The sequence below is a fragment of the Athene noctua genome, chromosome 2 (assembly GCF_965140245.1).
Source record: "Athene noctua chromosome 2, bAthNoc1.hap1.1, whole genome shotgun sequence".
Classification (NCBI taxonomy): domain Eukaryota; kingdom Metazoa; phylum Chordata; class Aves; order Strigiformes; family Strigidae; genus Athene; species Athene noctua.
Window position 1 is genome coordinate 49,992,775 of NC_134038.1, and position 22,375 is coordinate 50,015,149.

General features: G+C 38.6%; 1 protein-coding gene across 2 annotated transcripts in view; it reads left to right on the top strand.

The window, feature by feature from the left end:
• CDH2 (cadherin 2) overlaps positions 1-12,781 on the top strand; it is a 119,347-nt gene extending 106,566 nt beyond the window's left edge. For both annotated transcript variants that reach the window (XM_074899031.1, XM_074899032.1), the window contains exons 15-16: positions 4,227-4,391; positions 11,561-12,781. In XM_074899031.1, coding sequence (XP_074755132.1) covers positions 4,227-4,391; positions 11,561-11,767 — 372 coding nt within the window. In that variant the 3' untranslated portion in view covers positions 11,768-12,781. The remainder of the gene's footprint in view (positions 1-4,226; positions 4,392-11,560) is intronic.
• The last annotated feature ends 9,594 nt before the right edge of the window (positions 12,782-22,375 follow it).

Consider the following 22,375-nt stretch of genomic DNA (forward strand, 5'->3'; position numbering starts at 1 on the left):
TGGTTTGATTCTATTTGCAGTTCTGCTTTGTAATGCTCCAGGATGCATTCATATAAAGCAGGTCCAGTTACTGTAAAATTTTTTACTTTGTTAAGTTTTTTGCTAAGAACTTAAGTAAATCTTCTAAAATGAAACACAACCAGAACAGCTAATCCAGAAGAAAATAAAGTTAACATTATAAAACTAGAAGCTTCTGAGACACTTTATTTCCTGGCCTATCCCCTCTTTCCCCTCTTTTTGTTTTTGGTGTTTCTTTTTTTTTTCCCCCCCAGGGATTGTGGAATGTGGTAGCTGTCAGTCAGAAAGCAAGGTACTTTTAAAAAAACCCCACAACTCCTACTGCCATAGCCGATGACTCCTGTATGAGGGATTGTTACTTAAGTGCTGTTAAATGAACAGCTGCCTTACACAGGAGGAAGTTAAGGGAAGAGATTTTGAAGGCTACATTATCTTGTTTCTAAATCAGCAATTATTGAAGAATATTAAATGGCCTTTTCTTCTATTCTGGACATTTTTTGTATTCAAGTTAAGATACTTGGACTGAGCTTCCAACTACTATGTAGATGTTCTTCAAAAAGTGCTTTTTGAGATTTTGGACGCTTCTGCCTACACATCTGGTAAGGTAGTTAATTGTAGTGCTTGGCTAGGTGGTTTTGACATTTCACACTGTCTCACTGGGATCTCATGTTTCAGAAATATGAGGTGGGAGCTAGTGATGGTGTAGGTCTTTGCTTAAAGCTGTCTAGAACTAAGTGAATAGCTAATAAAGTCAGTGTTTGTAATCAGCTTGGAGAGGAGGGGACTGGTGGGGTTTTGCGAGGCTTTTTTGCCATTTGATTTCACAAGATTTCTGATAAAATGCCCTTTTAGTACGTTGTGACTTCATTTTTTTTCTTAAAACAAAAGCAAATCAAAATCAGAAGTTTTTCTGCTTCAATACGGGTGTCAGGGTGTTTTTCATTAAGTGCAAATAGTGATGCTAGAGATGCTAACCAAAGAGACAGAAGTGCTGGTGGTTACATCAAGAGAGTTATATTGATAAAGCATTAAGGTTGTAATCTCTGTAACCACCTGTTACTTAAAAGATAGCTTTATTGTCTTATCCAGGGATAATAGATCCTTTTATAAACAAGGGGAAAGACAAGGGTTCATTCAGCTTGCTTCACTTAGATCCCCACCATAGAATGGGAGACTTCAGTTTCCCTGTTGACTGTTGATTTGGACAGTCAGATTCGTCTAAATTTTTGGTTTCTAAAGGCCTGAATTTTTACTAGATGCAAAATGGGAGCAAACAAATATGTTGTAGCAACCTTCCAATACAGAAAAACTAATACTAGATTCTCCCTTCCATCAGCAGTCTAAGCTTGTCCAGAAGTTTGTGGAGGAAAAACTCAAACGCTCTGTTTGGATTTGCTTAAATCCAAACTGAAAGAAGGAAGAGAGGTATTATTGCTGGAGTTAGGGCTAAAAAGCATAAATAAGTAAACAAATACCTGTGACAAAAATTGACAGCTGTATGAATTAGATGCTCCCAACCTTCGCTCAAGTATGTTTCCAGTGGAGGGCCTAGTCTTGTTCCTCATTAGTCCTGCAGCAGACTGTCATTTTGAACAGGTTATATGGAAAAAGACTGGAGCAAAGACAAATCATTTTTGACTGAAATTGAGTAAAAATAATGACCCAGAATGCTGCTCCAAGCTGGCTGTCCCAATCTATCCCAGCATGTCTTATTCTCTCTCTGATGTGCCACAGTTTTCCATTTAGCTGTCACTTCTGCAGTTAACTGTGTCTTAACAAACTCTGTTTGAGACTAACATAAAGTCTGTTCAGGAGCTTTAAGTAATACATGAAAAGCTTTCCCATTTTTTCTAGCCGTGAATGCAGCATTGAGTGAAGAGATGGAATTTCAGGAGCCCTAAAGAGCTTACACCCTGGCTCTTTAAAACATTTCTTCTTCTTCACAGTAATTGAGTAGAGTTGACTTAAGACAGAATGTTGAAACAGCTAGAGTTGTTCCATGATGCTGCATTGGTATGGCCCTACACCATTTTGGGGAAATGGTGGATGACTTGCCATACCTGACTGATGTGCAGTTAGTATTGATTTTAATGATACGAGAGATTTCAGAGTCTGTGGTAATAAGCACAATGGATCTTCTCTTCCTGTCCAGACACTAATAGACCTGCAAAATATATTTCCTCTGATAGAAGGCTAGATGGCAGTGTCATAAATTATCCTAGAAAAGTAAACCAAAGTGGGAATCCATGTAAGGTTACATCCTGCACTGCTGTTGCCTTGCAGATGGCTATCTTTGCTGGTTTTTTTGGCTGTGTTGCCTAGAGAGGTCTCCAACTGTACGTAGGCTCAAGAGGATGGCTTTAGATGCAAAGATACTAGAATGACTTGATTCATATTGCATTTCTGTATGACTGCTAATCAGAAGAAGAATAGTATGCGTATGTGAGTGGGTGGAAGAAACATTTTATCATTATAAAAACAAATGACCAAAGAGGCTCTCCTGGTTTTGATATATTGTTATTTAACCATACCTATTTGAATTCTTCCCTAATGAATGCTTAGTATAATAAAACCTGCATTTTTCATTTCTCCCTGTTGTTTTCCACCTTTATCTTTTGGGTGGATATGAAAAGCACTCGTGTTATATATTTATAAATCCTATGACATGCATTCTCTTTTTGATAGCATTTTCTGATAGCATGTCTCTAAACTGTTTTGATTTATTTTACATAATAAGAAGGGAAAGGATAAAAAGTTCTGTTCTGTTTACTTTTCTCCAGTTCATACCACTTCATGGAGATCACTTACTATTCTGTAAGTACACGAAGAGCCAAAGGGTAGAAGTTACAGCTCTGCCACAAGGAACTTGTAATCTAATTAAAGCATATGAAACTGCATTCTCAGATCTCAGTGGAGCTGTTCCACCTTCTTTGACTATATATTTGTGTGCAGTCAGCTGAGGACCCAAGTAACAAATTAGGAGGTGTAGTGGATTTGATAGTTACAGTTCTCCCAACAAACTACCTTCACTGCTGTCAACAGACCTCCTGTTGAAAAGTCTGGGTTTGGTGTCAGAAAGGACCTACATCAAGTGAAGTAACAGCAGAAGTAAAGGCTTGCATTCCTTCCTTTAGGAGCCAGTTAGGAATCAATGGAAATGTAATTGTCTGCACATCTTCCAGCAAGTTGAGATTATATGTGATTTTTTACCAGAACAACACTGGTGAAAAGAGACTGATGATAAAGGAGCTTTCTCTAGGATGTACCTCTACTGCCTGGATTATTTGTGGGGCAGGGTATCTGGCATACAGTAGAATTGACATGAGACTGGTAGTCTGTGAATGGCTTTAGTTTAAGCTGTTAAACCCAGTTCTTTGTTGTGCATTTTTACCAGTGCCTTGTGCAAAGACACCCTAGAGCATGACTGCCTTCTAGACATGACAAGAGTGAGGTGAATGACAATGCTGAGATGCATCACACTGTACAAATAGTATTTAGGCATATCTATCTTAAGTGCATAAACGTTCATCTAATTAGAATTTTTACATACATACGTGCTGCTTATTGGAATTCAGAGTGCTATGCTAGCTTCATCAGCCTGCCAGAGTTTGAAACTGCGGCATCAAGTACTTAATGAACGGATCCACAAGTAATCTTTAGAAAGTGCTTAGAATTAAGGCCAAATCTGAGGAGCTTTGTACTTCTTACGACATTTTTTCCCCCTTTGGCTTTGATATTATGGAAACCACGTGAAATCAGCAAGGAGTCTTAAATTCATTCTTTGAAGGTATTATAACACGCCACAGAGCAGAGCACTTGCCTCTTTCTCAGAATGAGAGTATCTGGCATTTATTTGCTTAGAAAAATAAGAGTTGGATTTGGCATCTTGGCTCTATGCAGTAAATCATCATTACTAGGCAAAGTGTTTAGTCTCGTAATAGCACTACTCATTCTTGCTTCTCAATGGAAAACTTATGAGAAGCTCTACAAATCTGATGGAATAGAATCAAAATGGTAGATTCAGGGAGTATAAATCAAATAACATCCTGTTGGTATGCAAATAACAATGTTATTGACTTAGTAAGCGTTACAATCCTGAAAACAGGACTTCTGGTGAAGTGGTACTTTGAATTTTTCCTTTTTGCTCCTCATGTTTCCCCCGACAGATATTGTTTGAAATTCTAACTGCCTTTTTTTATATTTTGCAGGATTATGACTTAAGCCAGCTCCAGCAGCCTGACACTGTGGAACCAGATGCCATCAAACCTGTTGGAATCAGACGTCTTGATGAAAGGCCAATCCATGCAGAACCTCAGTATCCAGTCAGATCAGCTGCTCCTCATCCTGGGGACATTGGGGACTTCATTAATGAGGTAAAGGAGAGAAAAAGAGCTTCCTCCTAAAATCTGATAAGCTTTTATATTTTGTTTACCCTGCATGAGTAGCTGTTATGTTTGAACATAATAACTTTTTAAAACTTACTTAGACATTTAAAATTGTCTTGATAGATAGAAGTAAATATGTTCTTTTGAAGTGCAGACGAATTTAATTAACACACTCAGACAGAAAGGGAAGATATATCAATTAACTTCTGTATGTTTGTACTAATTACATTCATAATACGTTATCAGCTGCAACCACAGTATCTCCAAGCAGGATTATTCTATGGATTCCAAGTAATAAATAGACTAACAAAATTCTAGTTTAGCCTAAAATCATTTATTAATTCACAGCAATTTAATAACGAAAGAAGTTCATTTTCATTTTCCTCATACATTACCCTTTGAATCCAGATAATAGTGGAAATTCAGTACCTTCAATAAGACCAAAAGAATTCTATCAAATACGATTAGTGAGCAGGGCAGCTAAATTAAATGTTATGTAAGTGCTTTTAATACTGGCCTTGTCACAGAGCTTTAAAAGTCTTTGCATGATCTTTGATTCTTCAATCTAATAAAGATAAATCTAAGTAAGATTCAGACTATACCAGATTACTCACAGTTCTGAAAGAAATGCTCCTACAACTATTTGTTTCATTATTTCTATCACTGGTCAGTCCTAAATCATTGCTTTTGTGGTACTCAAGATAGAGAATGTGTTTCTTTGTGCTTCCTGATTATAGGAAAACACATACTAACTCAAAATTTACCGCTTTAAAATAATCTATATTCTGTAAATTAATAGAGGTAGTTAATTATTTCCTCTGTTTTTCTTGTATCTTCCTTGGCAACTAGACCTGGACAGGTATTGCAGAGTATTGCATAACTGTTTTTGCAAATGTATTTGTTCTTGTTTGCTTTGAAGAAAAGTCATGCTAATATACTAAAGTGTTTTGTGTTAGCAAGCTGCCGAAAATTGAGTTTGCTGCTTTTAAGGTATCCAGCAATACAATTATAAAAAAACCTACAGGGAGATGACTAGCAGGAAACATAGAAATATTCTCATAAAACATAGTATTTTAAGAGACTCCAGGTTTGGGGAAGGGCTGTATTAGAAAGGGATGTCTCCACAAAGGATTTTTGCATGCCTTGCACTTCTAAATATTACAGTTGTAATAATGGAAAATAGGGGAAACGTGGGACAATAAGAGGTCCACATTGTTGGCCAAGGCAGTGTGCACACTAAAAACTCCTGTGGGCTTCCTTGTTGTCTTCCAAACAATCAGAGTTTGCCATCCTTTTCTCACACAGCTGTGACCAGACGCTACCCACCTGGCAGGTGATCAGGAAGAACCCATAATTCTCAATACCCAGATTTTTTTTGTCCTCAAAGCAGTTACCAAACTCTCTTACAGAGACAAGACAAGGAATGAGTGTGATTCTCGGGAAAGCCAGAAAGGGGCCAGAGTTTGTCCAGCCTCCTATGATTTTTAAATTACTTAGCAAGCTGTTCTTGCAATAGTGTTTTTCAGTAGGTTTTCACTCTTGGAAGGTTATAGCATCAACATGTACACATGGAGCTGTAGAAACAGTATATGCTGTCTTGATTTAACCCAGTATATTTATACTGCAGTACAGATGAGTGTGGAGTAATATTCTTACTGCTGTCTGTTGTATTAGATCAGTGCCTCTATTTGTGCTTCCCCTTGCCATCTACCAAAAGAGGAAGCTTCTACCAGCTATTCTTACACAGTAAAATAATGTCAGTAATGTCACTGATTCTAAGATAAAATTAATTGTGGAAATATATATGAAACTGAAGAAACCATGGCAATTTTCTTGTCTGTTAAGTTAGCTCAGAATTAATTATACTCTCCGATAGAAACTATATGAGGTAGTTTCTATGTTTCGAGCATTATATATTTAATTGTTCTTCATAAGGTATTTTTTTCTTAGGATTTCACAGCAATGTGTCATTTTACTATGGGGCATTCCACCTAACCTTCTCTCTAGCACACAGTAGCCACCCAGAGGTTGTCCATGCTCTGTCTCTTTTGCCAGAAGTCTGAGCAAAATGGAGATTTTATTTCTCAAACAGTTTCATATTAATTCGTGGTTTATGTTAAAATTTCCCATGGTAAATGTGATTCTAAAAAGTATATTGGGGGTGGGGGGAACAGTCTTTCACAGTAGTACACACTATTACAGTTAAATCTACAAATTATCAGTGTCTAGAGCATAAACATTCAGTCTCTCTTCAGAGAATTCCACCTGCAGTCCTGGCAAGGGTATACCCAAACAAATTGGTAAGTTCATCTCAGTTTTACTTGGAGTAAGTGGAAGAAATACCTTGGGTGAAACCCATACCAGACATTTCTTAGGGCAGGCCATACAGAAGATGTGCTGAGCTGTGAAAACAACATAGCAAGATAAGAAAGGGCAAAAGTTCTTATCTCTCTGCATCCAGCTTCAACATTATTCGGGGTGACTTTTCTCTTGAACAGCCCTAACCCAAACCACCTGCAAAACTACCCCAGTCACTGGCTAAGCAGGGAGAGGCTGCCTTTTTGTTGTCAGTACCTCAGTACCAAAATCTGCATTACCCTATTGGTTTGAAAAGATGCAACAGGTTTGGAGATCAGTTTGGTGTTTTGGAGGACTTGGACCTATTCCCAGAGATACTAATAGCATGATCCTTTGGGATGCTGGCCTCCATGTGCAGGAATTAATTTAGTCTGTTGAATGCTCACCAGCACCTCAGACACATAGCCAGCATTGTTCAGATTAGCCTCTGAATTACTCCAACTTTTGACAAAAAAGAACTATAGTCATTGATTTCAGATATTGGAGGATTTAGCTACCACTGCCAAACAAGCAGGGTTGTTTTTTTTCTTTTCTTTTTACTTTTATTACAGAGCCATAGAAACAAAAAGTGAAAAAGACCTAGTGGGTCATTGTTTCTTTCCTTTTGGCAGTACACTGTTTCTTCCGGTGTATTATTTTCTAGCTGTCATCCGTTGTATTAAATCTACTTAACTCAATAAGACATATATGAGTATTTTCTAATAACTTCTTAGTTGAAAAACAAGTTATAAGTATGATAAAAACTTCAAGTATTTTTATAACTAAAAAGTTGAGATAACACGTACAGAGCTATGGACTTTCTAAAATAAGAAGGTTCCAGAGGTGCCTTATAATCAAAATATGTTTTGCAGGCATAAGCTAAATGACCTTGGGGACTTTCTTGTTTTGTCTGTTTCAATGGATAGATGAATTTGTAATTTAAGGAGGGGAAGGGAAAATCTTTTCTTCCAGTCCAGTGTACAAACAAGTCAGTTGAATAAGTCAAGTGTTATTAAGAACCCTCCGTAGACCTTGTTTTCCATTTTGAGCCTTTTAAAACATAACCTGCGGAGTGTGGAGCATAATTAACTCTTAGAATAGTCAGGATTTGCAGGACAGTGTAAATTAGGCCTGTTTGAAGCAGCTTTGTTAATCCTGTTTTCAGAAGCCACCTATGCTGTTTGTAGAAATCTTAAACAAATTACATTGTGGTGGAGAGTTTGTGGCTAAGAAGATATTTCTAATCAATAGAGGACATAGCCTGAGGTAAACAAAATTTAAATTACAAATTAAAGGTCTCATCCCATGAGGACACGGAGGACCCTCAATTCATTCTTAGTAAATGGTTATTGATACAGGGCACCTCCAAGCAGAATAAAGTCCCTCAATGTTTTCTGTTTTCTCTTGTCAAGTAAAAAAATTGTTTCAGGTTTCAACAATTTTTTTGTATTTCCCCATAGGGCTCTGTTCTTCCTTCCCTTCTCAACAAAAGTCTGCTGAGACTGATTAAGTAGTAGAATTAATGAAAATAAAAGCAGTAGATTTTGTAATGTTTCATGTTAGTTCAAGATGCTGATGTTTTTTGCTTTGCCTTGATTTGAGACAAATTCAGAATGCTACACATACTAAGGAAAGTATAACTTAAGGTTGCTATTGTTCCTCAGCCAAGGCACTGTAGTTTCTCCTCTTCTTCCCCTTATGTCCTCCTTAGTGAAAGCTGTGACAACATATGTAAAAGAGGAAGAGGAGAAAAGTGAGATTGCTATTCAGTCTGTCCTAGGTCTCAAGCAGACCTTTGTATTGCCATGGCTCTTTCCATGATGCTTGTTGTGCACTGGTGGTAGAGCAAATGCAAGGAATTGTGACATGGTTCGCTCTCTCCCAGCAGGATCACCTGATCCCAAGTGTGTGCCCCAGAAATTCTGTTGTTGAATAAGCTTCTCTTATCTAGTAAACTTTGGGTTTTCAGATCAAGAAACTGTTAACCAAATAACAATAACAGTTCCACCGCTTTGAGATTCTTGAACACATCTGAGAAAATCTGAGAGATTTCTGCAGAAGCAATTGACAATACCATGGCAGCAAAATCAGCAGAAGCGGTTCTTGGCAGCCATTTGTTGCCTTTTCAGTTGTGCCAGTACAGCAGGTTGTGGTACCACCTACTGAAGGGGGATGGCATAACAAGCAAAAAAGGTGGCAGTGCTGAAACCAAAGGGAGCTGCATAAACCAATTTCACTGCTGAAGCTGACATCCAGTAGCTCCACCTTCGGATATGCTATAGAACTCAACAGCAAAGCGGAGCAGTGCATTGGGTAGGTTCAGAGAATATGCTTAGCAGAGGGAAAGTGTAGTAATTCTTTGTCATTTTAGTATGTAACTTGCCACACAAATACAGCAGAAAACTTGATTGTCATTTGAAGAGCTGGAAATGAAGTTCAGTCATTATACTGTGAATCTGAGGAATTTTTAACCACGTGCAAACGTTGGTGTAACTTGGGCTGTGCAGTTGAATCAACAGCTTCATAACACGGCCTGTAGCTATGTTTTCTGAATGAAATGGATTACACAGTAAGCACAACCTTTGAAACAGTGAATTTGTTACTGAGATGCTATCTTGTAAGTCAGTAGCTCAAAACCATTTTCTTTTTAAATGCTATCATGATACCAGCAGCAAGTTGGAAAAAAATCCAAATTCCCCTTTGGAAAAAAAAGATGGAAAGAGGCTGCCTGCCTTCTTGCCATGGATGGCTGATAAATGTCAAAATTTCTTCAGAGATGTAGGAAAATGTTTTGTTCACTGATTTTTAATAAATCAGTATCCCATGACTGGCTGGGTGTTACTAGGCAGAACTGCAGAGAAATAGCATTTCTTCTCCAAGCCTGCTTTCTAAATGACTTCTACACATTGATACTTGGGATTCATACTTCAGCACTCTTTAAGTTCAAGTGGTATATTTTTCTCCTTCTTTGTCACCTGTGTTTGAAAAGCATGGGTGTCTCTCACCCCAAGCAGGCTTAAGGGATGATGTAAATACTCTAAGGCCAGTTACTGCCTAAGAAGTAAAGTTGCATTTCTGCTTCAGCAGCAGAAATTGAGAGAAAGCCTTAAAACTATTTCCAGCTTTGTAGCTGGATAAGGAAAGTCTTCCAACACTTGTCATTGCCTTTTTGGGATCTCAAATATTTTGTCTTATTCTGGCTATCAGGATGGAAAGATAACAAAGAGAAAGATAACCAGTGCCACCAATTATTCTTATCAGATAATTTAAAATTGTGTTTCTAATGCAGGCTATTAATAACCTGCTCATGTTGTTGTACTACATGAAATGATAGTCTTAAGTCCAAAATGTGTTCTTGATTAGAGGTCATCAGTGTGATAAATATACTGGGCTTTTCCATCACTGATTTGCAAAATTATTGTAGGTACATTCTGCATACTTCTGAATAATTTTTAGATAGGCAATAAAGAGCCAAGATTCTCTTCTACCTTATTAGTGCCATACGCTTTAATTAATGGGTTTAGCTATATACATATTTCTAGAAGAAAAATCAACATCTGTTTCCATTATGTCACATTTAGAGTAGACACAGTTGAGAGTAAAATCTACTTTTCTAAAAACAGAATATGTTAAGTAATTCGAAGGAAGCATACTTGATCCTTCAAATAATTGGGAGTATCATAAAGGCATTCTTTAAGTAAATAAACATTAAAAATTAAACATAAAACCAGCACAAATAGCACTGGTTAAAATTAACAGTGAACAATAAAATCTTAGCTCAGCCTTATAGAATTCTGGAAGATATATTATCCATTATTCAACGTGGAAAATCTTGAAAAAGCATTGCTAATGATGTGGAAGAAACTGTGAGGCTGAAAAATCCAAAACACAAGAGGGCTTTTAACATCAGGTTTCAGCCTTTTATTTTCCCAGGATAAGCACAGAGCAATTGTCTCATATTCTAAAATTAAAATTACTGTTTAGGTTTGGACTTACATAAGAAAATTAGGAGGGAAGAGACTTTTCTGTGGAAGAAGTATGGTTCTTTCCCTATTTTCCTCTGACAGTGTTTGTTTGTTTTAGTTTGGGCTATTCAGCTCTAAAGAGTGGAAATTTATAATCACTGAGGACCCAATATTTGTGTGTTGATAACCTGAATACTTTGAAATGAGGAAACAAAAATGATTACAACCATGTATTTAGTTTTGATGTCATTATGTGTGTGTTTTCTGAAGAACAGGTGGAATCTCATGGGTTGTTATGGCACATACAGCTTAAGCCAACATATTGTATCTTTTCTCACAGCAGCTTACAGAGGTACATGAATTTGACAGAACTAAATATGGCTTTTGGCACACGCAGATGGACTGCAGGCCAGCAATGTCAGTGGTCATGTGAGATGGTTGTTAAAGTGAATCTTTGCAAACATGCCTATTCTCCTTCCCCATCTGTCTGTTTAACCAGTCCCATATTGCTCATGTTGCGGGTTGTGAGCTGTGTAGCTGTGAAACTGTATGTTTATTAGTATCAGTTCTAGTGCCATGATGTTCTCTTAAGGTTTGTTAGAGCTGTATTTGCAGCTACATTCAAAATTCCAGTGTTGTAATGCTAGAAACCTGGCCATTCAGAAAGAAATTGAAGTAAGTTCTTGCTGGAGTTAGAAAAACATAAATCTGTTTTGAATCGGATTGCAGAAGAACAAGAACTTGGTTTTCTCCCGTGGCAATTGATAGATAACTGCGCTGCGATATTCCAGTAATGTCTTGTCTCTTTCTCAGATACAGAACTTCATCGTCTTTTTCTCCCTCTCCTTCTTGCAGGGACTTAAAGCAGCCGACAATGATCCTACAGCCCCACCGTATGACTCCCTCTTAGTCTTTGACTATGAAGGAAGTGGCTCCACTGCTGGATCCTTGAGCTCTCTTAACTCCTCAAGTAGTGGTGGTGAGCAAGACTATGACTACCTAAATGACTGGGGCCCACGTTTCAAGAAACTTGCTGATATGTACGGTGGAGGTGATGACTGAACTTCAAAGTGAACTTTGTTTTTGGACACGTACAAACATTTCAACTGATATTCCCCAAAAGCATACAGAAGCTAGGCTTTAACTTTGTAGTCTACTAGCACAAGTGCTTGCTGAAGGCTTTGGCTTAGGCTGCAAACCAATTTGGGCTCCGTGGAATATCAGTGATCCAATGCTGTTTGGAAAAAAATATTGAGCTCAGTTACACTTGAATTTTACAGTACAGAAGCACTGGGATTTTATGTGCCTTTTTGTACCTTTTTCAGATCGGAATTAGTTTTATGTTTAAGGCTTTAATGGTACTGATTTATGAAATGATGCATTAAAGAGACAAAATATGTTGGGGTGGGGAGGAGTAAGGTGAAACACAATATGCTTCAACATGCTTTTGTTACATCGCATTGCTTTTATTAAAATAAGGAGATTAAAAATAAACAAAAAACCGCCCTCATGGAACAATTTTATTATCTGGGAGAGAAGACCATGAGGTGGAACAATGTACATTAATTCTAGTTTTAGATGTTAGGGGATTTTTTTCACTAAAATTCTAAAACTTATGCAGCTGGTTGCAAATAAAGGGAGTTTTCATATCACCAGTTTGTAGCAGAATTGTTTTTTTTTTTCTTATGCTAGAATGTTAGACACATTTTGGTCTTAATCCATGTACACTTTTCTTTTTTTCTTTTTTTTTTTTAATTTCTAGTATTTTTTTCCCACTTCACTGTAAAAAATGGTATGTGTACATAATGTTTTATTGGCATAGTCTGTGGAGAAGTGCAGAAACTTCAGAACATGTGTATGTATTATTTGGACTATGGATTCAGGTTTTTGCATGTTTATATCTTTCGTTATGGATAAAGTATTTACAAAACAGGTTGCAAACAAGTGACATTGATTCAATTGTTGAACTGTAGTTAGAGTACTCAATATTTTTTTTATTTTTATTTTTATTATTTTTTTGGTTTGGGGAGGGAGAAAAGTTCTTAGCACAAAAGTTTTACATAATTTGTACCAAAAAAAAAAAGGGGGGGGGGGGGGGGGGGGAGTTGGCCTGATACTGGTGGCACGAGTAATTATACATTATGTTTTAGGGGCAGGGAGGGGAGGGGGAAGGAGCTTTCAAACTGGAGAGACTTCTGAGAACAGCTTTGCCTCTGTATTGTGTACCAGAATATGAATGATACACCTCTGACCCCAACGTTCTGAATAAAATGCTAATTTTGGATCTGGTGCTTGGTTTGGCTTTTTTTTTTTTGTCCTACCTGGGCAGCCCTGACTACAGTAAATAAAAGTACACAAAGTGCGTTTGAGTTTCATGAGAAGTTCTGTGCACTGCTTTAGCATTCAGTACTACTGGACTGAAAATAAGCTGCATATCGAATTTGGCACAAATTTGGAAAGCAAGTTCCCAGCTGAAAGCAAAGTGATCTGTGCCATTTCTGGGAGTTCAAAATTTTCAGTTCCACATCGATGGGTAGCTCTTTGGTTTAATGTACATCATCTAAATAACAGAGCTTGCATCATTTTTGGCTCATTTTTAGACTGACAGTTTAATGATTGTGCGATTATGCTGCGGGTTGTATAAATTAAATTGCAGATCCTGGCAGTCATCTGCTGCCTGGACTTTCTTGCGCTGGAGTAGAGACAAGCCCCTGTTACCTTCAGTGCACATCAGATCATGTCCCTCAAGGAGGTGCTCATGGTCATGGAGCTTTATCAGAAAGTTCCAGTATGAGACTAGTCATTACTGAACATGTTTGTAACTTGTTACAATGATTTATTTTCAAACAAAGCAAACATTGTAGGTACAGCAGTTCTGCCTTCTTTCACTTGCAACAATCTGCTCGGGTTTAATGTCTATGTTTACACTCATTAAGGACCTAATTGTGAACAGTGTGAAGCTCAAACTCAGCAGAAACGCCACAGCTCTGCAGTCTGTTGAGAGAATTGGAGCAGCGGGAGGGGATCCGGGCATGGGGACTGGTGTAGCAGCCTTCCGTGCTGGGAAAGCTGGGTGGGCAGGGAGTTAGTCTGCGGGTGATGCTCTTCAGCATGGTGCCCCTTCAGTGCTTCCTCAGCACTCAAACTGTGATTTACATAATTTAGCTGTGACTTCTAGAGGTAAATCCAGAAATCTGAGTTGGGGAGCATTAAACGCTGCATGTGAGAGAGCTCCTCTTCACTGCACTTTTCATGGGCACATCTCCCCTGATGAAAGTGAGAGATAGCAATCCTCTCAGACTGGGGTGTAGCTTTTCAGCATCTGCATACCTGGCTATTGTTTGTCACATGCATTCGTAACTATAGCCTGATGCTGTGACAAAGCCTTGATTTTTCAGTAATGTGTCAAAAGTATCAATGACCTTCTTTAAGCTGTTTTCATATTCATGAGCGGTGTGTGGAAAAAAGATGTAGAGCAGGTCTTAAAAATGAAAAGCTGGCTATGCATAGTTAAGTAAGGAAAACTTCTATAAATGGTAGGATTTAAACTGTAAATGCATGTTAAATGGGCAAAAGACCACTTTTAGCACATTGATTTTCCATCTTCGGTAATTCAGGCAAAAATGTATCTTAAGCGTAATAATTCTGTTATTCTTACTTGGAACCAACAAACTGGAAATGCTAAATGAATTTTAATCAATTGATGTTAAATGTTAAAAAGATACAGAGGTGGAAAGATTTGTGAAAGATTTCCAGTTTGGGCTATAGCACATTTTTTTCTTAAAATGGAGCAGAGGTCATCTTTTATGAGCACTCAGCTCTTTTGCACAGCAATAGGAGCTTTATCTTGATCAGACAATCTTCCAGCTCTATCTATAGCTGCTTTGAAATAGCAGCAATGGTTCTCAAACCTAGTGTTAGGTCAGCATTAGGTCTACTGAAAAGAACAAAAGGTAAATCATTTTTATGCATCTCAAATGCTTTTATAGGAAGAAAAGATACTTGAACTGATCCTCTTTCATCAAGCTTCAGATTGGTTCTTATTCTAGAAATGTGCCACCAGGTTTTGTACCCATGATATGTGCTTAAATCGCCATCAGAGGACTGCACTGACAGGAAGGGGATGGCTGAACTTCTGGCACCACATTGTCTTGGAAAATTCTGGGAGCCTGTTCTGGAAATGGGATTTGACAGTGGTACATGTTATCTCTGCCTTGTAGACGCTGTATCCAGGGGAAGCTACCAGCAAGAAATAAGGCCTTAATAACCTTCCTATCTCAGCCTCTCTATTACTTGTATTTTCTGTCAACGATAGCCCTTCATAGCCTATGTCCTGAACTTCAGGGCTGAAAAAGGCAGAGAAGGGTGTTTTGGGGGAATAAACATCTTAAATGGATACACAAGGCCCTACGTGTGCATGGATCTAGCTTCCTGTGTTTCCTCTGGGATTGCCAAGTATTGGTGAAAGATGTTAATACTCATCCCATAACAGTCTAAAACAATACCTATTGTGCTCCCTCCAATTAGTTGAACCCCAAGTGACATTTGAGTTCTCGCCTGGTCATTTTACTGGTGCTTTTGGCTGTGCTGTAGCACTGTTACAAGCTGGCTGTAAAGCTCACTGTGATCTTACTGAATACACAACCCTCACATAAATCAGTTTGATAGGGTAGACAATGAGCAGTGACTTCTTCCTCTTAACTCCAAGTTATTCTGTCTTGCTTGACTCTGCTTTATAAAGTGTTTATAAATTCATGTAAATTTTAAATGGAAGACGTTTGTGTATGTATTGCACTGGTCTGCAGACAGAAGGTGCTTCTCAGTTGTGAACAAAATTCAGACAGCCAATTATTTCTTCTCATGACAAAGTAGCAGTTGCTCTGATGCTAAAAGCCACACAAATACTTCTTGTGAGTTCTCTTTCTTGGTACATAGTATTTTTGGGGACCCTGCCAAATTCCTTACCCTGAAGAATGTTTATATCTACTCTGCCATAGTCCTGTTCACCTTAACGCACAATGGAAAATGTCTTCTGACAGGTTCTGGGACACGCATCCCCAAGAGAGTCTCTCAAACCTGTCTGTAGTCATTCAAGATGTCTCAGGTAAGCCACTGCTAATTCCTACCTTACACAACTACTCCCACCTTCCTAAGGAGCCTTCTAGCAGGAGTAGCATGGTTTTGGCAGACGTACCTTTCTGCATCAGGAACGTAAAAGCAAAATCCCTAATTATTCAAATAAAATGCAGCAAAGTCACTCAAACGCATTAATACCTAATCCACAGTGGTGTATTTTATGCAGTTTTCCTCATTCAGCCAGAGATGACCTAGATTTGTATGACGTCTGTTTTTCATTTCCTTTACGTTTCTTTACATAAGCTTTACTCTTCAGTCTTACTGTAGGCAAGGATCTTTCCTAGGAGTTTCTCTAAAGCACAGGATATTTGCCCTTAATATATGTCACAGGAATAATGAAAAATTTTCCCCTTAGCAACGAAGCCCAGCTGGGAAATAGGAGAAGAATGGTTAAGGACAAACAGTTAAGCGCTTCCCACAGGGACTCGAGATGCCTTCTGACATACGGGTAGGGAAAGAGCATCCCTTGTTAGGGACCCTTTGATCAATCGGTGCAAGGCACTCTCCAGCCAACTTGCTGCTTCTGTACAGGCCAAATAGCTTTTCTGGTGTAATGGAGAACTTGGAAATGCTTCTTCTCTGAAGCTCCTGGTGTCACGCTGCTGCCTTTCCTGCTGGGATACATTCCACCACCAAGCTTTCCCAATTTTCCCCCTCAATTTACCTAGGTAGTTGAACAGTGCTAAATCTTAAATCAGGCTCTATATATTCATCAATCTACAGCCCCAAAGAATTGGGGTCTTAATCTTGGTTTGGTTTGTTTGTTTGGCTGTACACTTGAGGATGTATTCTCAACATAGCAATAGCTGGGAAGGCTTGTCTTCTTTTTCGTAGTTTTATGTCTCAAACAGTAATTTTCCCCTGCAACATCTGTGGATTTCTAGAACATCGAAAAACGCAGCGATTGCCAGTAGTACAGTAGCTACTTACAGAGAGATTTCCTGTTTGTATTCTCTTGATTTTTCTGTCACAGAAGGGCGTGCGCTAATGTGGTGACAATGTGAAGTTACAACCCCCATAGAGCTCTTTGGAAAGATCAGTCAGGATGAGGCGGTGGGCATGTGCTCTCTGAACTGCGCTCCATGTAAGTCTGGCTGTGGAGGATGCATCAATGTGTGTGTCATGAACTGTAGTGCTTGGAGGATGTAAGTGTAGTTGTAGATCTCTTGGCCCCTCTTCCCTGAGCACACAAAAGCCACCCACATATGACCCCTGGAATGCAAAACCTGGAGCCCGCGGGCAGTCACGTGTCTCCCCTCATTCCTCCCCACCATTCCCTTGTCAGCTTTACAAACAGCCACTACCTGGACAAGATGGTCATTATTTTCTCATTGTTCCATCTGTCTCCTCATCCCCCCCACCCTGTGAGAGACTAATTTTTAGAAAGTATTTAGAACCATTTGCCTCTTATTAACAAAAGGAATGCTTTCTGATTTATAAATTACTGATGTTGCTTGATGCATTTCCCACTCCTAGTATACATTTTTAAAACCTTTTTGGTTTGCATTAACAAATTCTACTTTCCTAGTTCTGTTGGCAAGGCTGAGAGAATATTTCTGGTTTCCCCTTTCCCGTTTTCAGTTTCTGTAACCAGCTCTTATGCTGCTGTTTTCAGAACTTTGACCGATCTCCTGTAACAGAGCTAAATGGTCAATCTCTTCTTCCTTGAAATGGATGATTTTTTTTTCCTTCTAATGGGGAACATTCTTGTTGACTTTGTATTTTCCTGTGTGTCACCCAGAAAAAAAATTAGATTTTGCATCATTCACAATGGCCTATATTTATTACTGTTTCTTAAAATAAATTTCTTTTGAGAGGGTTTGTTGGAGTTTTTTTCACACTAATGCATTTGTAAACCTCATGGTGGTACACATTTATGTAGTTTCGTGAAACCACCTTCAGGTGGTTTACCCCCTCCCAAAGAGCCTAAATACTGATTCTGAAAGCAACATATTTTGCTCTGGGTATGAATAATGAATAGTAGCATTGTGCAAATTGCTTTTATACTCCTGCTTCTGAAGATAAAATTTGTTGATATGGTATGGGTATATATAGATAGACGGATCTGTGGGCCCACCCCTTCTGTGTTCCATGTTACAGAAGTTTGATTATTACATTACATTTGTTATCTGCAGTACTGCAGGGCGAGCTTATAAAAACCCAGCTGTCTCTGTGCTCCATAAATCAAAAGTAATGGCCAGATAATCAAAATTATGTTCCAATTCTAGAACATTCATTACTGGTGGCATTGTATAAAGCAGATATAAAAACAAGCAGAGTTTTTGTGCTAGGATGATTAGAGGGAATTACACTAAAAATGTAGAATCATTACTGGTATGTTTTGACTTGGAGTTAATAAAGAGCAGTTTGCTCAGCAAGGTTATTTTAAGATAAACTGAGAAATAAACAAAAATTAATCTTTTAGCCTAACCTAGTCAGGAAGCAATATACAGTGCCCTATCTTTCTGAGAACTGATTTTTCCTCGTTTGGGCAGAATGAAGGCAACCAAGAAAAAGGACCAAAAAAAGTAGAACCAACCCTTAAAAACTCCTCATGGAATGGGAGAGGAAACTTCAAAGACCTACTCTGCTGCCATGTCTCGTAACAGAAGAATTCCAGGCTATTGCCAAGTTTTTTGATCTTCTCATTTTTTGCGTGGTAAGAATTCACACTGACTAGAGGCTGGAATACTCTGACTGCAAAGCACCTAAAATCCAAACTCTGAGTTAGTTATTTACTCTGGTGTTTCCTGTTGTTCCTTGTTGGTATGACTAATTAAATATTTGCTGTTCCTGAGAAAAGACTTTAAAGCCTATACTACTGTTGGGATGTAAAAAGCCCCAGTCCATACTCAGGAACAGGGAATTGTGCCTTGGTATTTCACACACTGAGTGAATGCCACTATTTTGAAAACAGCCTCTTGAGTTTTGCCATGAATATCTCTGGAAAGCTCTAGATTTTATCCTGAAGGAAACAGATCACAAATCTTTTGAATTTAGTCACAAAATAATACAGCTCCTTGAAGACAAGACTCAAATGGCAATAAGATTTTCATATGGGACAAGGACCATAGAGAAACATTTTGAGCACAAACCTTCAGGTTTGTCCTTCAGAGACTGGAAGGCAATCCTTTTTGATGAATAGCAGTCCATCAGGTCAAGTTCTCATGAAAAATTTTGCCACTTTGAAATTCCGTAGAGTCAACATGTCTACAGGAGCAATGTATTACAGATCGTAACTAAGAGTGGCAGAATAAAGCCCTTCAAAAGTGGGTTCAGATACAAAGCTCCTGAGTCAATGGCAATATTCCCATTGTGAATGCCCCCAAAGCAGCATTCAGCTCAGACAAAACATTTACATCTGTAACATTTCTGCAGCCATGTATGATAGTATATTAAGCTAAACAATCTCGAATAACCAATAAAATAAGATTAATACATTTGTTTCAGAAAATAGACTGACAGCAGTTCCAAGTTGTTATCATCAGTTGACTTCTTTTTGAAAAATGTCCTGTAATGATTTTGTGTTTGTTACAATGCACTGTATTCACTAAGGTGCTATGTTTGCTGAACTCTGGACCGTGCTGTAATGACAGGTGACCCTGTTTAAATGAGCTTTTACAGAAATCTATTTCAGAACTGAGTATTTGGAAGAAAATTTTGATGGCAATTTTGTTGGTTGATGGTCTCAAAGACCACTAGACATTAAGACCTTTCGTAGCTGCCACAGGAATATTGGATCAGCTGCCACTCTAGAGGAGAGGGAAAAGATCACTCCATGAAATTAGATTTCAACACTGCCCCAGTCATACATACAGTAGTAAAAAAGCATATAGTAAAGTGCTGGGTCATGAGCTATATGCTGCATATGTATTTATTGTAGGTCTGTGGGCCACAGTCCCTCTTCATTCAATATACCTGCACAGTGATGGTGATTTTACAAGGACAGGATTCATAATCAGTTACAAATAAAACATCAGGCTTCCCTGACGATCATCACAAAACTGTTTGTCCTCCTAACTCACATGAATATGTCATACTTAAGTGTGCATCTTATTGCAGGGGAGATTTTTCTCTGCCATTGAAAATCCTTGCTTAAGAGTGCTATTTTTTGTTACTTGAATACATCACTGTGTGGGATGCCTCACAAAAAGCATGTTTGTGAATGTCCTTTTAATAAAGAGTATAATGAAATTAGAGTAGAAAAGGGCAGATTATAATAGTACCCCATTGACAACAGTATATAAATTTCCCCATTCCAGACAATTGAAGAGGTGTTTCATGACAGCATCATCTTCTTGTGACTTTTATCTAATTCTAAAAATGTGACAAAATGGATATAATTTTGGAACTAGAGAAGCGGGGACAGAATGACCACTTATTCTGTGGTCATGAAGATTTGGGACTTGTGACCCCCCTCAGTGAAAACGAAATTGCTAATGTCAACCTATCTCCATCAGGCAGCACCTCGTATTGATTTTATACATAATTCAGCACAATTGACAGCCTTTTCAGGACAAGCTGGAGACTGATATGTTGTGGAGGCTAAATTGCTTCTCCCTTCTGGAAAAGAGGTTCCCATGAGGCCACGATTTATGTATAATGGTGTGACAGTTGGGACTGTGAAGAAGTGGGACTATGTTATGGCTGATGCGAAGATACTCACAGTGAAGCAGTGGCACAGTAAAAAACTGCCTCCACTGAAATTGTTATTGTAAGATATCAAAAAAACCCTTTTTCCCCTCTGTCTTGCCCCAAACTGTTGGAAAAGAAATTAGCGTACCTCACCCATGTTTAGTTTTGCGTATGCAGTACCAGATGTATTGTCTGTGCAATTGGCTGGCAGGCCAGCCATGGGAAGCCTGATCAGCACAAAAGCTGATGGGAAAATAGTGCAACTTCCTTGCTGATGCTCTTCTGCCTTTGTCACTGGTTGAATTGTTCAATCAAACAAGCAGCTGTGGGATAAACCTGGGCATAAAACTGAAATGTGTCCATTTTCTCTAACTGTCCAGGTCTGAGCTCCCACCATGGCTCTCAGGTAGTTGCGATGGGATCTCTCCAGAGATCTCTCCAGAGAGCAAATGCACAAGCCCTTCTCATGGAGTAGCTGCTAATCCCCACCCTGACCCTGATTCACAACACCACAGGAGTTTGTCTGTTGGCCTCACCCACCCTCCGAAGGGCTCTGTGTACAGTGCCAGAGACAGGCAAGTGAAATAAGCCTAAGGGTGGGGTTTTTTTCTTCATCCTCTCATAGAAAATCTTTTTACTCCAAGAAGTACCACCTCTGCCAAACAGCCGGTGCACCGTTCTCATCATGGTGCCTTGGTTTTGGCCACACAGACGGCTGGTCTCTGGCCACCACACACCTCACACAGGGTCGGAAGGACAGAACAAACTTCTGTTCCTGACCTGGATGTCCCCAGAATTTCCACTTTGCTGGAGAGGTCTGTTACTCTGAAGTACTAGCAAAAATGTCTCTGCTGTTTGGGAACAATAGTAGCTGAAACCCATTGTTCTATCTTATTTTCTTTTTTTTTTGTTTATGTGAGTCAGTGATGAACACAGTCTGATTTGTTGATGGTATGCAAAATTCAATACATGTAAGAAACTATTCTTGCAGCATAATCAGATAATTAGATGTTTCATCATTGTCTTACACTTGTTTAGTATAAAGTACTTTGAATGACAATATGGCAGCTCTTTCCAGCAAACTTTACGGGCTGCTTGTTGCAAGCTGTGAGTTAACTTTAATTGGGTGTCCTGAGATTTACTATAAGGAAGGTAATAACCTCAGTACAACAGCAAGAAGCTACATCTTTGTACTGTTGTCAGTGTTGTAAATAAAGTCTAATTTTCCAACAGACTCACCCTTTCTTCAGTGATCAGGTTTACCAAAAGAGGTATAACTTTTTCCCATAATTTCTGCAGACTCTGTAACATGCAAACGCATCAGCAATCGAAGTGGTATTGTGTACAAATGAGTATATGGGGGTGGGGGCTGACAAAGGAGAACTACGTTTTGAAATAACAACATGAATTTTATTGAAACAGCAATGAGCTCTTTGCCCTTTTATTTAGCCTTTATGATAGCAAATAGAAATAATTTGGCTTGCCAGTCAGACCTAGAAATGGAGAGGGGGAAAAACCAGTCCAAAACCTCAGTGTAATTTTTAGTCAAATGATGTTTGGATCAAACTCAATGAAATTCATTTTTATATACTGTCCTCCATACAGAGTATTACAAAGCAGTTTACAGGGAAAGTCAATCATCAGAAGCTAAAGGGAAAAGGAAGGTTTTAAAAGCCAGAATAATTTGATAGCTGGTAGGAATCATGGGGGTTTTTATTGGAGTTCTGAGGAAAAAAGAGAGAAGTTCTAGGTAAAACGCTGTTTTTTCTGTCTTTTGGTACGCAAAGTACTGTATTCAGTTGTGTCAGAAAATGGCACATTCTTTTTAATGACACCACCTCTGAATGGCTCATCTTGTCAGAGGCATGTCGGTGTCACCCGGTCTTTGTCTCCCTGTCT